This window comes from Misgurnus anguillicaudatus, chromosome 16 (genome assembly GCF_027580225.2).
Source record: "Misgurnus anguillicaudatus chromosome 16, ASM2758022v2, whole genome shotgun sequence".
NCBI classification, from domain to species: domain Eukaryota; kingdom Metazoa; phylum Chordata; class Actinopteri; order Cypriniformes; family Cobitidae; genus Misgurnus; species Misgurnus anguillicaudatus.
The window spans coordinates 16,607,611-16,622,884 of record NC_073352.2 but is presented as its reverse complement, the minus strand read 5'-3'; the positions used below and the strand labels follow the sequence as shown (position 1 = coordinate 16,622,884).

Here is a 15,274-nt window from a genome sequence, read left to right as displayed (position 1 = left end):
CGTAAATATGATTGTTTTGTTTCACCACATACAATTTTTTTTTATAAATAAATCGTAATCATCCATTAACCGTGCAGATGGGTTTTAATCAATGTAATTTAACATAGTTATTTTAAATAAATAATGTTTTGTAATGTTTTTGACTTTTTAACTATAACTTTAACACCTTATGACATACAATATGTAGCTATTTTATAAAAAGCAAAGTAAATCCAAAATATAGACTACTAATAATATAGACTAATATTTTTACAAGAACATTAATTTCCTAAAGTACAAAGATTCAATTTTTTACAATTCATTTTTGTTATATTTTTATAAATTATATAGTATTAGTCTGGTTTGACTTTCCATTCTTTGAATTTCTATACATTTAAGTTTTTATTTAAAAACTTAAAAACAGCAACATATGCTTAAAATAATCAGCCCTGGCGAAAATTAACCATGGTTATATTGTGCTAAAAGTGTAGTAATCATGTTTTTTAATGTATTGATTACTATCATTATAAACCATGGTTTTTCTACACTATGGTTTTTGAAAACCATGGTTATTTTGTGCTTACCATGGTTTTACTACAGTAAATGTTTTTTGTTTTGTTTGTTTTAACTGTACTAAAACCATGGTTAATTTTCATTAGGGAAACTATTTTAAGGAATAGTTGGATCCTAAGCCATGGTTACTTCTAAAGAACAGCGAAAAACATTTGTAAATATATTCATTTCCGAACAAAGAGTAAACGTCATTTCTATTCAATGTCATTTGGTTGCAAAAAAATAAATGGGCTCATGTATCACACACACATTTAATGTTTAAAGCAACTCATGCCGATGGGAAAATCATAAATATAAATCAAGTGTATCATACAGAATACACTTCACTCTTATATACTACAGTCCACACAGACATGCATATGCAGTACAACATGAGAAACATGTCCACATTGTTAAATATCTTTGCATAACCTGAAGTATCCACACTCTTCTCCAATCACACAGCTATTTTATTTTTACAATGCATTGCATCTGTTTATACTCTGCCAGAGCCAGTCTCATCTGAGTCAGGATATTTTACACTGTCTTCACTTGGCAATGACTCCTCACCAGAAGAATGGCAGCTAAAATCAGCCACTCCTGATTCTTGGTCACTGTTGTCAGCATCTGAGTTTTTTAGTCTGTCTACAAACAGGCGAAACTCCGTACCTTCTTTCTCCTTCTGATGGAAGTTAATAACATTAGGAGCAACACCTGTAAAACCACCAATGTAATCCTGAGGGGAATTAGCCAGGTTTATATCTGAAGGCGTAAACCAAAGTTTTTGTCTGTTGTCCAACACACCCTTTTGCATGTAAAGGGCTTTTGCGCGCTCCTTATCCAGGATAGCCAGTTTCTGAGGGCAGAAAAGATTTTTAAGCTAAAATGAGTGTATGGAAATTCTGCATTCACAGAACATATATGTAATAGTCTTTACCCTATTTCATTGAATTTCAAAAGTGAAATTACAAACGGTAGTAAAATAAAAAATAAAATAACTATTTCACCTGCTCATAGAGAGACCGTTCTTCCTCAAGTTGCTGCGTTTCTTCCTTTACAACCATTAGGCAATCCAGCTCAGACTGGCGTGGGTGCAGCTCACGATCAAACTGATTATACAAACCTCTCCAGTATCTGATCACGTAACAGACAAATTACTTTTGCAGCTAAACAGGTTAAAAATATAGCATGCTCTGTATCTATAACATCAGCTTGAAGGAAAAAATATTTGTAGCTGACCAACAGACAGACAATATGCAGGAGAAAAATATGTGTTAACAGTAAAGCTAAAATTATGAAAAAGATATAAAATATAAAATAAGCTCTGACATACTTGAAACAGTAGGGGGCACTACTGGGCCTCAGAAGTCCATGAGTCTGACTCGCATTGGGTCTAAAGAGAGGATTTATGAAGTCCAGTTTATTCTCCCACAAATGTGGCCATATGGAGTGTGTTTTCTCCTGGATACTTTAGAAAAGAACACATGACATAAAAAACACCAGTGTATACAGAAAGTACTTCAAAATCTTCAAAATGACATTATTTTTCTGTCATAAAATTAAATACACAAGACTATTACCAAAGATCTCTTCTCTCTTTCTGGCTGTTACAAATGAAGTTGCCATAGTGACAAGAATAGATGTGGTTGTGGATGCTAATAAGAAACCTCTCATTGTACTCAAAGGAACATGGAAACTGCTGCATGAGCTGCCACAAACACTCCAGGAATTGATCTATAACAGGTGACACCTCTTTTGCTTCACCATTCAGATGACTGTATCTGTAAGAAGATAATACAATCATACAAGCATTAAATGCACACAGAACAGGGACTCGCATCGATTTACATATTGAAATAAAATGATTGACGCCTACCTATGTGAAAACTTGTGGCCAAATGAAACCCAGTCTTTCTCAATCAGCACCTACACACATTTATAAAATCTCATTTTATTTACTCATGAAGTGTTAAAGGTGATGGGTGTAGCTAAAGTTACCAGTTTAATATGGAGTTTAGGTAAAGCCTTTGTAGCTTGGATTACCCTGCAAAAAATTAAACACCATGATTCTGTGGTGTTACTGTATCTGACTGTTTGGGAAACTGTTTTGCTATTCTGTTTAAATACGGGTGCAAAAAAATTACATACAGTACTTAAAACTGGGTCACACAAAATCATTCCCTATCTACACTACATTGCTGTGGGTACCTTCTCTTCCAGTGTATCAGGAAATGAGACATATTTGAGATCAGACATAGACCAGACAGAACTAATCCATGCTACAAGGTATGTTTCTTTCATGTTTACCCCATATGAAGATCATTTGATGATATTTTAAACCTAAGCCCTGCTATTGAATGAAACCTCTCCAGGGGAGATCCAGCCATAGGCAATCCTTATGATTAAACAAATAAGACCCACATACTGTAGGCCCAGTGTGAACTCTGTGACTCAAAAGTTGCTCTCTTGTAATGGGTAGAAGACATCACTAGCAATGCCAAGGTCATACGTTTGAAGGCACATATTCATTAAACTGACACTTAAGATTGAATGCACTTTAATGCAAAATAACTGCAAATGTAATTGTTTACCATTAGTCCCTTGAGGGTCCTGTAGTAAGGGTCCAGAAGTACACTGGCCACAGAGCAAACCTGAGAGGTCCTATCCCAGCCGTCAGAACAATGAACCAAGACACTGACCCCCTCTAATCCCACAGCCTGCGTGTGTGTGAGAACAAGCAGTGAGTACCAGAAGTTATACATGAACTGTAGAAACATCAAAGAGATATTTTACCTTGGATATAAAGATTCCAGCATCCAATATTGATTTGATGTGTTTCAACCAATCTGAGCTCTCAACTCCCAAGAGAAATTCTGACATGGAGGGAGAACGTAGTGCAGAAACTAAAGCCAAGACAAAAATAATTGAAAAAGTCAATGTTAAAAGAATTTCAATATCTACTCTGTTACAGTCCCACCAAAACTTTTTGGACACTTAGTGACATGCACCATAATGAAATATGTCACATGTTTAGTTATTAGGTTAAAAATGATTAAACATTAGACATAAATAAAATGACACTTTCAATGTACAGTAGACTTTTTTAAGATGTCAAATCATTATTTGGTGTCCCCAGAGTACGTATGTGAAGTTCTAGTTTAAAATATCTATTTAAATATAATTAATGCTGATCTAAATGGCAGTGCCGTGGTTGGATGGTGCAGATTAAGGGGTAGTATTATCCCCTTCTGACATCACAAGGGGAGCCAAATTTCAACAACCTATTTATTATTTTTTTGCTTGCTGAGAATGGTTTACCAAAACTAAGTTACTGGGTTGATCTTTTTTACATTACCTAGGTTGATAGAAGCATTGTGTTAAAGGAACACAGTGACTTTTTAGGACTTTAGTTTATTCACTGTATCCCCCAGAGTTATATAAGTCCATACACACCCTTTTCATCTCCGTGCGTCTCGTAACTCTGTCTGACGCACCCACCGCTAGCCTAGCTTAGCACAAAGACTGGAAGTTAATGGCTCCAGCTAGCATACTGCTCCCAATAAGTGACAAAATAACGCCAACATTTTCCTATTTATAAGTTGTTTATGTTATATGTTGTGCTCAGGTGCTGCGAGCAAATCACAAATCACAACAAATAGGAAAATGTTGGTGTTATTTTGTCACATATTAGGAGCAGTATGCTAGCTGGAGCCATTTACTTCCAGTCTTTATGCTAAGCTAGGCTAGCAGTGGGTGCGTCAGACAGAGTTACGGCGGTAAAAAAGGTATGTAGGGAGATGAAAAAGTTATGTAGGGACTTATCTAACTCTGGGGTGGATAAGCTAAAGTCACCAAAAGTTGGTGTGTTCCTTTAAACATGGAAAAAGTCATATTTTCATGATATGCCCCCTTTAATGTAATAAACTACACCTGTGGTGTGGTTACTCTGCTAGGACACTTGAAGGAAACGTTCTTCATACATTCACCATGGGACTGGTTAGAAGTACTTCCAAACATGAGAAGTTACTTACAAGAAAAGCTCTTGATTTGTTTCCATATGCAATGACATATTTTTCAAGTGGTCAAATATTTTTGAGGTCACTGTGATCTTTTGGAGACAGTGATGAAAAGCAGACTACACTAAAGATTTACAGCAGTGAACTGATATGAGGAATATAGTTATAAATCTTGTTTGAACGCTACACATGACCTCTTCTTTAAAGTAGTCAATATTTAGTTTGGCTTTGCAAAGTAAAGCTGCTAAGTAATATCTAAAAACAAAAGTGCCTCTATTTAAAGCCCAGCTGATACATTTCCTGTCTTTTAAGGGGTCACAAATATCATGCTTCGTGACAGTTTTGTCTGAAGCCTCATTAATAATTATGACAAGAAAGAAAATAGTATTTCTATAAGTAGCATTTACAGTTTCCTTCCAAACCAACACAAACATTACTGTTGGTACTGTAAACTTTGATATGTAAACAGTTCAAAATGTGATAAGAGTCCTACAGTATGAGAATGCTCCAGATGAGAGTCAATATCAAACCGAGTCGCTCTTAGTGTCAGAAGCAAACTACACTAGTGAACATTTAAAGTGGATCAAAACAAATAAAAGTTTTTGAACAATAAGGGTTCTCGGACAACTTTGATGAACTTTCTGGATCCACTTCAATTACTTTAGGAAGAGTCATTCGTGCTGTGATGAGAGCTCAAATGGCTACAGAGTCTCTGTTGGATCTCTGAGGATTCAATCAGATTTCTCCCTAGGGTTTTCTGGGTCAAAATGCAATCACACCCAGTACCAACACAGGACAATATCATTCTCACGCCCTCGTTTTCTCAACAGGGGGACGGGTACCCGAATGTTAAGTAAATAGAAATAAAAATAAGAAAGGAATAAGAGCCAGATGGATTCAAAGAACCCCATTTGCTTTGCCAAGAAACCCCCCGTTGTACAATTTAGGGCTTCATGCAAAGTATCTTTATTTTAGTCTATAAAACACTAAGTGGTCCCAAGTCCTGCTATTTCAAATAGGACTACGGGAAAATCCTGCCTGTGAAACCAGACGTCTCATAATCATAAACGATAATCTCATAAATGATTATGAGCAGCAAGTTTGATAACAACCATTAATTTCAGTATGATTTAAATTTTTGACATGACCTTACTCAGTCAATATTAAATATGTCAATGTTATATTTTTAAACAATGTTCTTTACATTACAGTAAATCACAAAATAGCTGGGTTTTTACGGACACAACACGCATCACCACAATTATGTAAAAAGTGGTGATATATAGTGCATCAATCTGGCTAACACAAACCAAACTGAACCTTAAAATGTTATGGTGACACAGATTGCTTAATAAGACAGAAGAGACAAAAGTGAGACAATACCATCTATCAGTTTCTGCTGACTGTTCCTCATCACATGGATGTTTTCAATGCCGATGAACTGGAATTTAATGTTGCAGTAGTTATCTTCATTTTCATAGCCTTTGCCTGCAGCTCGGTTTGCCATTGCATTTAGCTGGGAATGCATGTTAAAAAGTCACATAACTACAGTACATAATAAACAGGTATGTGTATTTCTGATTACTGGTCCTTCACATACTAACAGTAGCGGCTCGTGACTGTTCATCCGAGGGGCGCTAATTCAAAATAAGTGTTTGGAGTGTCATGTGTGTGGTTCCTTTTTCAAAATATGTATTCTGCGCGTCGAGAGATCCTGTGTGCATCACGTGTTTTGTCAAAATAAGTGCCTGCTGCACACGCGTCAAAACCGTTTATGATAAAAGAAACACTCACGTTCACAAAATACACGCAAGACAGTAAACTTTGATTATGCATGAGATTATGCGAGTATCTGGCAAACGCGAGCATCTCTTTTATCATAAATCCTTTAGACGCATCTGCAGCAGGCACTTATTTTGACAAGACACGTGATGGACACAGGATCACTCGACGCGCAGAACACATATTTTAAAAAAGGAACCACTCACATGGCGCGCTACATACATGTTGTGACGAACCTCGCATCGACCGGCCTCGAAAAAAAAATCACCGGCCGCCACTGCGTACTAATATTAAATGGACTGACCTTAGGTCTAGTATCCACAACATACATGAATCTGCTGCCAGGATTAGACTTCATAATGGCCTGCAGCATCTGTTCGTCCTCCATGCAGCGTGCACTGAAGCCAGAGAGAGGCTGACTGCTCCGACATATCGTGGCCTGAAAACAGACAATAAAAGGGTTAATATATGCTGATATATTGTAGCAAAAATGCAAAACTCAGAGGGAAATCATCAAACAATCTCAGAGTCGTTCCAAGCCCGATCTTTCAATAGTCAATCAAAAACAGATCACACTGTCCCTATTCATATTCAGTGGAATAGATTACATTTCGTGAGAATTTGGCCGTGGCCTCATAAAAGCCAAGTTTTTTATTATTACATTTTTAGACACTGTTCTGATCATGTTTGAGGTTAACTAGGCATGAAAAGAGGGAGATATTAAACTAAAACTGACCCTTTCGGGTCCCACCATCGTTAACCTTGTGTGGAAGGCCCCCACAAGTTTCTCCATGTGGTTTGAATTCACTTGTCCAAAGTAAACATAAGGGCTCCTAGGGGAACATTTGACCTCATTGAAATGAATGTCTTTTACCAGAGAATCAAACCCACAAGAGTCAAGAAAAGAGCTTGACCTAGCATTTTCATATTTTCATTATTGCTGTAATTCATAAAGCAGGCACATGCTGTACGGCACATTCAGATGTACAGTTTCATTTTTTTTATTGAGTTACTTTTATAAGAGTTATTGCTGTGACAGGCTGGCCAATCCAAATCAATGCCAAAGAAGTCAAATCAGAGTGAGAGCTAAAAAAGGCTGCATTTTTTTTACAAACGTTTTTATAAAAATAAATAAATAAAAATATTCCCAAGAACACAATGTTCATGAGCGCTGTCTTTTCTCCTCTGTCTGATGACAAAATATTTGGCAGACAGGGAGATGAAGGACAGAACAAAATTCTCCACAGCCTCATTAAAAGTGGCAGATGAGTACGGGGACTACATGGAGAATATGCCAAATGTGAAACTACACTCACTTGGTTTTCCTTGCAGTAGTAGGACAACGTGGGAAATCGACCTCTGCTACGAAACTTTGAACTCCCCACAATGACAGGCAGAGTGACAGACTGAGGCACCAACAAGTCAGTTGGGTAACTATCACACACTCTGTGTCACAAGATGAATATAAATTAAATACTTAGGGTCAATTTTTCATCAACTTACTCAAAATAAATGGATATTTTTACATAATGTTACCAGTGGCGGCCGGTGACATCTTTTTTCGAACATGTATGAAGCCGGTCATGTGTGTGGGGCCTTTTTTCGAATATGTGCTCTGTGCGTCGATATATCCTGTGTGCATCACATGTGTTGTCAAAATAAGTGCCTGCTGCAGACGCGTCTAAAGGTTTTTTTTATAAAAGAGACACTTGCGTTTGCCAGATACTCACATAATCTCATGCGTAATCAGAATTTACTGTTAAGGGAGTGTCTTGCGTGTATTTTGTGAATGTGAGACGGTTTTGACGCTTGTGCAGCAGGCACTTATTTTTCAAAAACACGTGATGCACACAGGATCTCTCGACGCTCAGAACAAATATTTTGAAAAAAGGAACCACACACAACACTCCGAACACTTATTTGGAATTAGCACCCCTCGGATGAGCAGTCACGAGCCGCCACTGAATGTTACATTTATTTATGTATCATTTGAATGCTCTACAATCGTAAAGGGGCTCCATCCATGCAGCTGAGGTAAATATAGGCATTTGGGGTAAGTACTAACTCTGTACTCTCGGTTGATGGGAGTAATGTGCCACAATTTATTTGGAAGTCCCATTCGACTGTACTCTGCTTTCAGATCTATAAACTCCCATGAGCACCTCCGCTCAGCTTGGTCAACATTGGGTTCGAAAGAGAAACAATACAACTCCTCATATTTTTCTGCAAGACAAAAGAAAACATGACAACAATGCACTGGCAACAGCATATTGTACAGTACACAAAACTAAAAGTAATTTGCAACATACAGGTGTTATCTCTACGCGTAAAATTATGTATATATGATGTGTAGACATTTTTTATTTATAGCAGATTTTTATATTTTATTATTACTGAGAGCATTTCGATATGTTTGAGAGTGATATGGATAAGGAGTTGTGCAAAAACTAAAAGCACATTAACTGGCAAACCTAATAATACATGTTATTGGTTTTCCTTTTATTAAAGAATTGCATGTAAAACATCATCTTTAAAAGCATAGACTGATCACTATTAAATATTTCAATCTCCACAATGGCGTTTTCTTTTAGCACCAAAGCCCACCTGGTCTGGAGAGACGTGAGAGTGAAATGTAGATATCATTGCAGTCGCTCTCTTGAGGAATCATCAATTGTATGACCTGAAAGTTCTTGCAGTGGATTAATAAGGCATACCCACTCTCAGCTGTCTTCTGTTTTATTACATTATAAACTAAACTGTGAAGAATCTGAAATTGAAACAAAAACATAATACCATAGCATAAATATACTACTTCCAAATAAAGCCTAAATATGTTAGTTTTTAGACAATTCAATTATGAGGATTAACATTATTAAAAAAAAACACTTAAAGGTGCCGTTTATCATGATCCCATTTTTCAAACTTGAATTAGTGTAATGTAGTAATGTTGCTTTTAGAGTACAAAGAATTTTTTATTTTAAGGGCTATGGCTTGTTTGAACTACAGCCTAGGGTTGTGCTGAGACATAAGGCCAATAGCGGGTTTTATGGTATGATAGTTGATGATAGTTATTTTTATTATCATCCTAGTTTTACTTTAACATGCGCATTGCTTGCTTTCCTTCCATGAGAGGGTTTGTGGGCTTCACTTTGTGTGAGATAGTTTTTAACGTGCACAGATTTCTTCTTACACACACCTGGACTTGTAATGCATGCACATAAGCTTGTAATACACGCGCCTCTTTCATTTCCTTGCACTAGAGGTTGTGAGGCACACGCAGGAAATTTCACGCAGGATTAATGCCATCCGTTTTAAGAAGGTTGTGGTCGTGACATTGTTGCCCTTAATGTAAATCATCTTATTTTTTGTCCGCTAATTAAATGGCTTGTTATAAATGAATATAAAATAAACAAATAAATAGTAGTAATAAAGAGTAAACTATTGCCCCGCCCCCTTATACTACAGTAGTTCGGCGATCTCACAGGCCGACGATCTCACAATGGGGCATATCATCCAACACTACTACAGCCCTCTACTTCCTAGGTATATGATGTCAATATTCCGAGTTTTTTTCTAAACTCCGGCCACAGAAATATGCCAAAAAAGGGACGTGGCCTTATTGTGCTTACACGGAAAAGAGAAAGAGTTGCGTTAGTACAATGTTTTGTCACCATGTAGTCAAGATGCTGTTATGGAGTCAAATCACAGTAAAGGACAGTAAAAACAGCTGTATAACAAAAAGTAAACTGCGTAAAAAATACTGTGTTTTTTACACACAAAACATGAACAAGTTATACTGGGCACAATAAAAGCTTCGAAAACACATCTAAATTGCACTTTCAAAGGCTACTGCGGTTGCCCAATTTGTTAAGCACAAACTGTACTCATAGTTGTAGTCCTTAACTTATTAGCAACATTTAAATAATTTAAAGTCAATTTTCTAAACCCATTTTAAATGACAGTGAATCAATATCACCAAAGCTGATTTATATACCAAGCACTTACCCACAGCTCATTTCTGACGTCAGATCCTTTACCTACAAAGATGGTGTGTGTAGCAGTCAGGTACAGGGTGCCCGCTTGAGTTCTGCGAGAGAAGCTTCTGTCCACCAGACGGACATTTTCAATCTAAAAAAAACCAAGATAATTCAACATGCTGTATTAATGATGTGCGATTAAGAACTATACTTAAATCTTTCAAGAAACTTCAGATGTGGCATACATATGTTTTACCCACAGTTTACCCACATGAAAAATCACTATAGTATTTCTTACTATAGTAATATAAATTAATTTCATTAGACATTACTGTGATATATGTTTAAGGTAAAACTAGTATGCTGTACTACAATATATGAGGTTAGAAACTCATCAAATGTCAACCAAGTTTGTGTTAAACACTGTTATATACTACAAAACTCAAATTTTTATGTTTATCAATTCTCTATAGTTATTTCTATATACTGTAGCATACATTAAAAATGCCATAACGTACTGTACTACAGCATACACTCTCAGAAAAAAAGGTACATGAAGGTACAAAAGTTGTCACTGAGGTGCTATCTTTTCAAAAAGTACACTTTTGTACCTAAAAGATGCACATTAGTACCTCTAAGGTACACATTGAGAGGTACACATTGGTACCTTAGAGGCAAATACACGGCAAAACATTTCTTTCTTACTTAGTATTTTTGTCTTGTTTTCAGTAGAAATATCAAAAAAATTCTTACATTATGTTGTATTTTCTTGATGAATAAGAAAAATGTCCTTAAAATAAGTTTACTTTTTTCATAAACACTTAAATCAAGAAAATTTTTCTTATTCCATTGGCAGATTTTTTGCTTTTTTTAAGCACAAATTCACTTAAATTTTATATTTTTTGCCTAAAAACTAGACCTATTTTCCTAGGTAATTTTGCTCATGAATAAAATACATCTTAATTTAAGAATTGTTTGATATTTTTACTGAAAACAAGGCAAAAATACTAGAAAGTCATTTTTTGCAATGTACTGGTACCTCAAAGGTACCATCCCAGTGACAACTTTTGTCGCTTTCTTTCTAAGAGTGTACTTCAACTAATTTACTAGCAAATACTCAAGTATACTACACTAGAGTTTATCAATTCACTAGCTAAACTGTAGAGAAGCAATAACTATAAAATACTACATTATACTACAAGTTTCTAACAATTTATTATCACTTCAGGCCACTGGATGGGCACATATATTAAATGGTACAGTATTTTTCATGTGGGGCCCTGGCATCTTGTGGTCTGAAGTTTAAATACACGTTGAGTCATCTTGGCACACAGCCAAGACTCAAAAACAAAATTCAAATGATTTCTTTTAAAATAGAAGAAATCGGTCGAATCACTGTTACATATTTCTTCCCTTGCATGACAACTGATGCTACAATAAAGAATCAATGCGTTAACGACCCAGTTATATGGAACATTACATAAAGCTGTCAGAGACATGACTCTCAGATACATGGCAATTAAAATATATTTGATTTGATGAACTCTTATTGGATGCTGGACAGATTTACCTTTGGCATTGTGATGTGCTCCATCATCTCTAACCACACCTTTGACGCGTGCAGTTTATCAACAGTGTACAGCTGTAACTCTTAGTATCATTGTATTAATTTAAAAACGATATAAATATTTAAAGTATACGTTAAAACGCGGATCTGCTCTGAATCCTGGTTATTACGGATACATGTAACTCCACCCGACGTTAGTAGCGATCCATCCTATCTTTGTGCTGCTTCCCTGTTTCGTCGCTGCAGGGTCCTAAAGGCGACCAGCGCACCGCATATTACGGATAAAAAAGCACATTGGTATTTTTTATCTTTTATTTACAAAAAAGCCGCATCATTTTTGTCAAATAAACATATATTCTTATGTTACAAAAATAATATAAAATTAAATAAACTTTTCACAAGGTAAAAATTAAAATAGTAGGTTGAATTGACTTGAATTTGTTTTAAATTCATGCATTTTGTTTTAACTTTAACTTAACTTTAACTGCATTTTTTACAGTGTATTTTGTAAAAGTGTAAAAGTTTCTAAGTTCACAGGTCTTCAATCAGTTTACCATCTATTATTTTTAATGGACCTATCTGTCTCCATTCAACCATCCTTTCCTCTGTACAAAACACATATTGACACTACTGTGACGTAATATGAAACTTTGAACCTGTTAATCAGTGAACCTTTTTTTTAGGCTGTTGAGTTGACCAAATAAAGCTTCGGCCAATACACAAAATAAATGCTAAAAATTTTACTTCAGTCATCTTATTTATACCATTTGACTGATACCAACAGTTTTGGGTAAGTTAATTAAAAAAGTAAATAATTACTAGTTACTACTTACATCAATCATTAGATTACTGTACAAATAACTCTCTCTCTGAAAAGTATTTAATTACTTATTACTAAAAACTTTCTAAATTCTATTTAGTAAATGATACAAAAATAGGCTTGAAACAGTTCGAATAAATCATATAAAAGTACATAAATTATTCTGGTCACACATTTTAAGGTCCAATTCTTACTATTAACTAACTATTAACTACTTTTGGCTCAATATAGTCCTACTTACTGCTTTTACTTAGTAGGCTAAAGTAGTTGTTAAGTTTAAGGATGTTTAGGAATTGGGTAGGATTAAGGATATAGAATAAGGTTTTGCAGAATCAGGCATTAATAACCTAGACTTTACATTTTGATGCTAAATCCACTATTGTATTATATTTAATTGTTCTACAGTCCATACACAGTATTTAATTCAATTACATCAGAAGTAAATGGTAAAATTTGAGTAATCCCTCACTTTACTTTTCAAGGAAAAAGTGATTAAATTACAGTAACTAATTAACTAGTTACAATAGAAAATTATTGTTGCATTATGAGTATTACATTTAAGAGTTTTGTTTTCCTTATATAATAAACTTGAGATATGTATATGTATTGACATAAAATATTTTATGAATTAGACGTAATTGTATCTTGCAAAATCTGACACCTGCTACATTTAGCCTGAAAACATCTGTGCTTCAGAAAATAATTTCTGTCATTCCCTCTGATTATGCTCAATTTTTTTTGTAATTTCAGGTGGATACTGCTCACAATTTACCTTAAGAGAAACCTGGGGTAAAGTGCTTTATTCAGGAACCCAATAAAGGTAGGTTTGTGGTTTCCAATTTAGATTTTTCTATCCGCTTTTGGGTTATTTTGGTTTAGATTAAATAAAAAAACATACATTATTTTAACAAGTTGAGAAAGAAATCATCATCTTAGGAACATTTCTTTTAGTAACAAAAATGATTCTTACATTTCCATTTGCTGCAAAAAAGCCCTTATAGCCCTTATATATTTTAAGAGGGTAATCTAGAGAAACTTTGCAGCAATATCTGACAAAATTGTCAAACTAAAGGGGATTTAGCAAATCAAGCTGTTTTGTAATAAAGTGAGCATTACATAGATCTTGGAGTGTGCACACAGGTGGTCCTTTTAGCCTTCACAGTGGTATTCAATATAAAAAGATTTGTTTAATTAGACAGGTTATGCTCTTTGCTTTGGATCCTGCATGGGTACTCACTCTATTTATGCTTTTACTGAGTGTTATGAGATCAGATTTAAATAACTGAAAAATATTACAATGTTGTCATATACCTCTGTACTCAGTGATTTAATGCTCACCTGGAGCCTATCCTGCAGTGCAGTGTCATCATTTTTTCTCATAATGATGTATATTTTATTAATTACATCTTTCCATATATTTAGTTTTGACAGTCAGCACACTCTATGGATGGCTGGGTTGTTTTTGACCCATGGTGGGTGAATGTTGGGCGGAACGCGTGCTGGGTTGGAGATGACCCTGTGCTGGGTTACTGTAAAAAACACCCAATGTTGGGTTGTTTTTATGCAACCATGGGCTATAATGGCCCAGCATTGGGTCAATTTTTGGCCCAGCACGTGTTCTGTCCAGTGTTTGCCCATTGTGGGTCAGGGATAGCCCAGCCATTTTTAGAGTGCACAGGACCAATTAAGCCTTTTAATCTTCCAGAAGTCTGCATGTTTCAATGACATAAAGGATTTTCATAGGCATGTCATTTACATAATTTGCGTTATTAATTATAAAACAGTAATAGGCAACTGGACTCTTGAGGATTGTGCCACTGCCAGCTGGTGGTGCGTCATCAAAACAAAAGCAAGCAAAAGGTAAGGTTTATTGCATAAGAGTTATTTGTTTTTAAAGATAAAGTGAGGCCAGCTCGTCTTCGTGCAGCTGCATTTATTTTGTAACGCTGAAATTGCATGGGAATAAAATTGACTTGAGTAATTTTTCATATTGCATCCCTGCTCAGCTGATGCTTATTTGCCAAGTAGATCTTTTTGCAACCATCAGCTTGTATCATCCTGGATTTTACCACTAATAATTGACTTGAACAAAGCAGTGGTATATAAAACAGTCAGTCTGTTGACACTGGAACTAATATTTGCAACCAGTGAGTGTATAACTCCTCTTAAATCCAATGAATCAAGTTATGTCAACCTTTTATGTAACGCAGAAAGACTGTCTTACTCATTTTGGGGAAAATAAAAATTGGGGATTGAAGTTTCTTCCCACAAAGGCTCTGGCTGCTGTGTAGGACTGCATTGGCAACAGCTGCACTTTGGACTTGATTTTATGCCCAAAAACATCTAGGTTTTAGACCAGCAATGCAAGCCAGTTTATTCACATGTGTCTACTGAGTACATTTTTGTATACGCAATTCCCAAACTGTTAAAGTGATCCACACTTTACATAATTTCACAACAGTGTTTTTATCCTGTTCACGTGATGTTTCGAAAGGTTCTTTTTAATACAAACTTGTGTTAAAAAACATGTCTGCCGTTTGATCTCCAGGTTCTTTAGATTGATGTCAGATCTGTCTAAACC

At 35.5% G+C, this 15,274-nt stretch overlaps 1 protein-coding gene across 1 annotated transcript; it reads right to left on the bottom strand.

Moving 5' to 3' along the window:
* Nucleotides 1–786: 786 nt before the first annotated feature.
* Nucleotides 787–12,109, bottom strand: mtmr7a (myotubularin related protein 7a). Its single transcript, XM_073854183.1, has 14 exons — nt 11,877–12,109; nt 10,335–10,457; nt 8,934–9,096; nt 8,400–8,552; nt 7,646–7,779; nt 6,634–6,768; nt 5,931–6,063; nt 3,325–3,434; nt 3,123–3,248; nt 2,408–2,457; nt 2,112–2,312; nt 1,865–1,999; nt 1,539–1,665; nt 787–1,387 (listed from the first exon to the last, which is right to left on the bottom strand). The coding sequence occupies exons 1-14, from the start codon at nt 11,901–11,903 to the stop codon at nt 1,028–1,030; spliced, it is 1,977 nt and encodes a 658-aa protein (XP_073710284.1). The 5' UTR covers nt 11,904–12,109; the 3' UTR covers nt 787–1,027.
* Between the last annotated feature and the right edge of the window lie 3,165 nt (nt 12,110–15,274).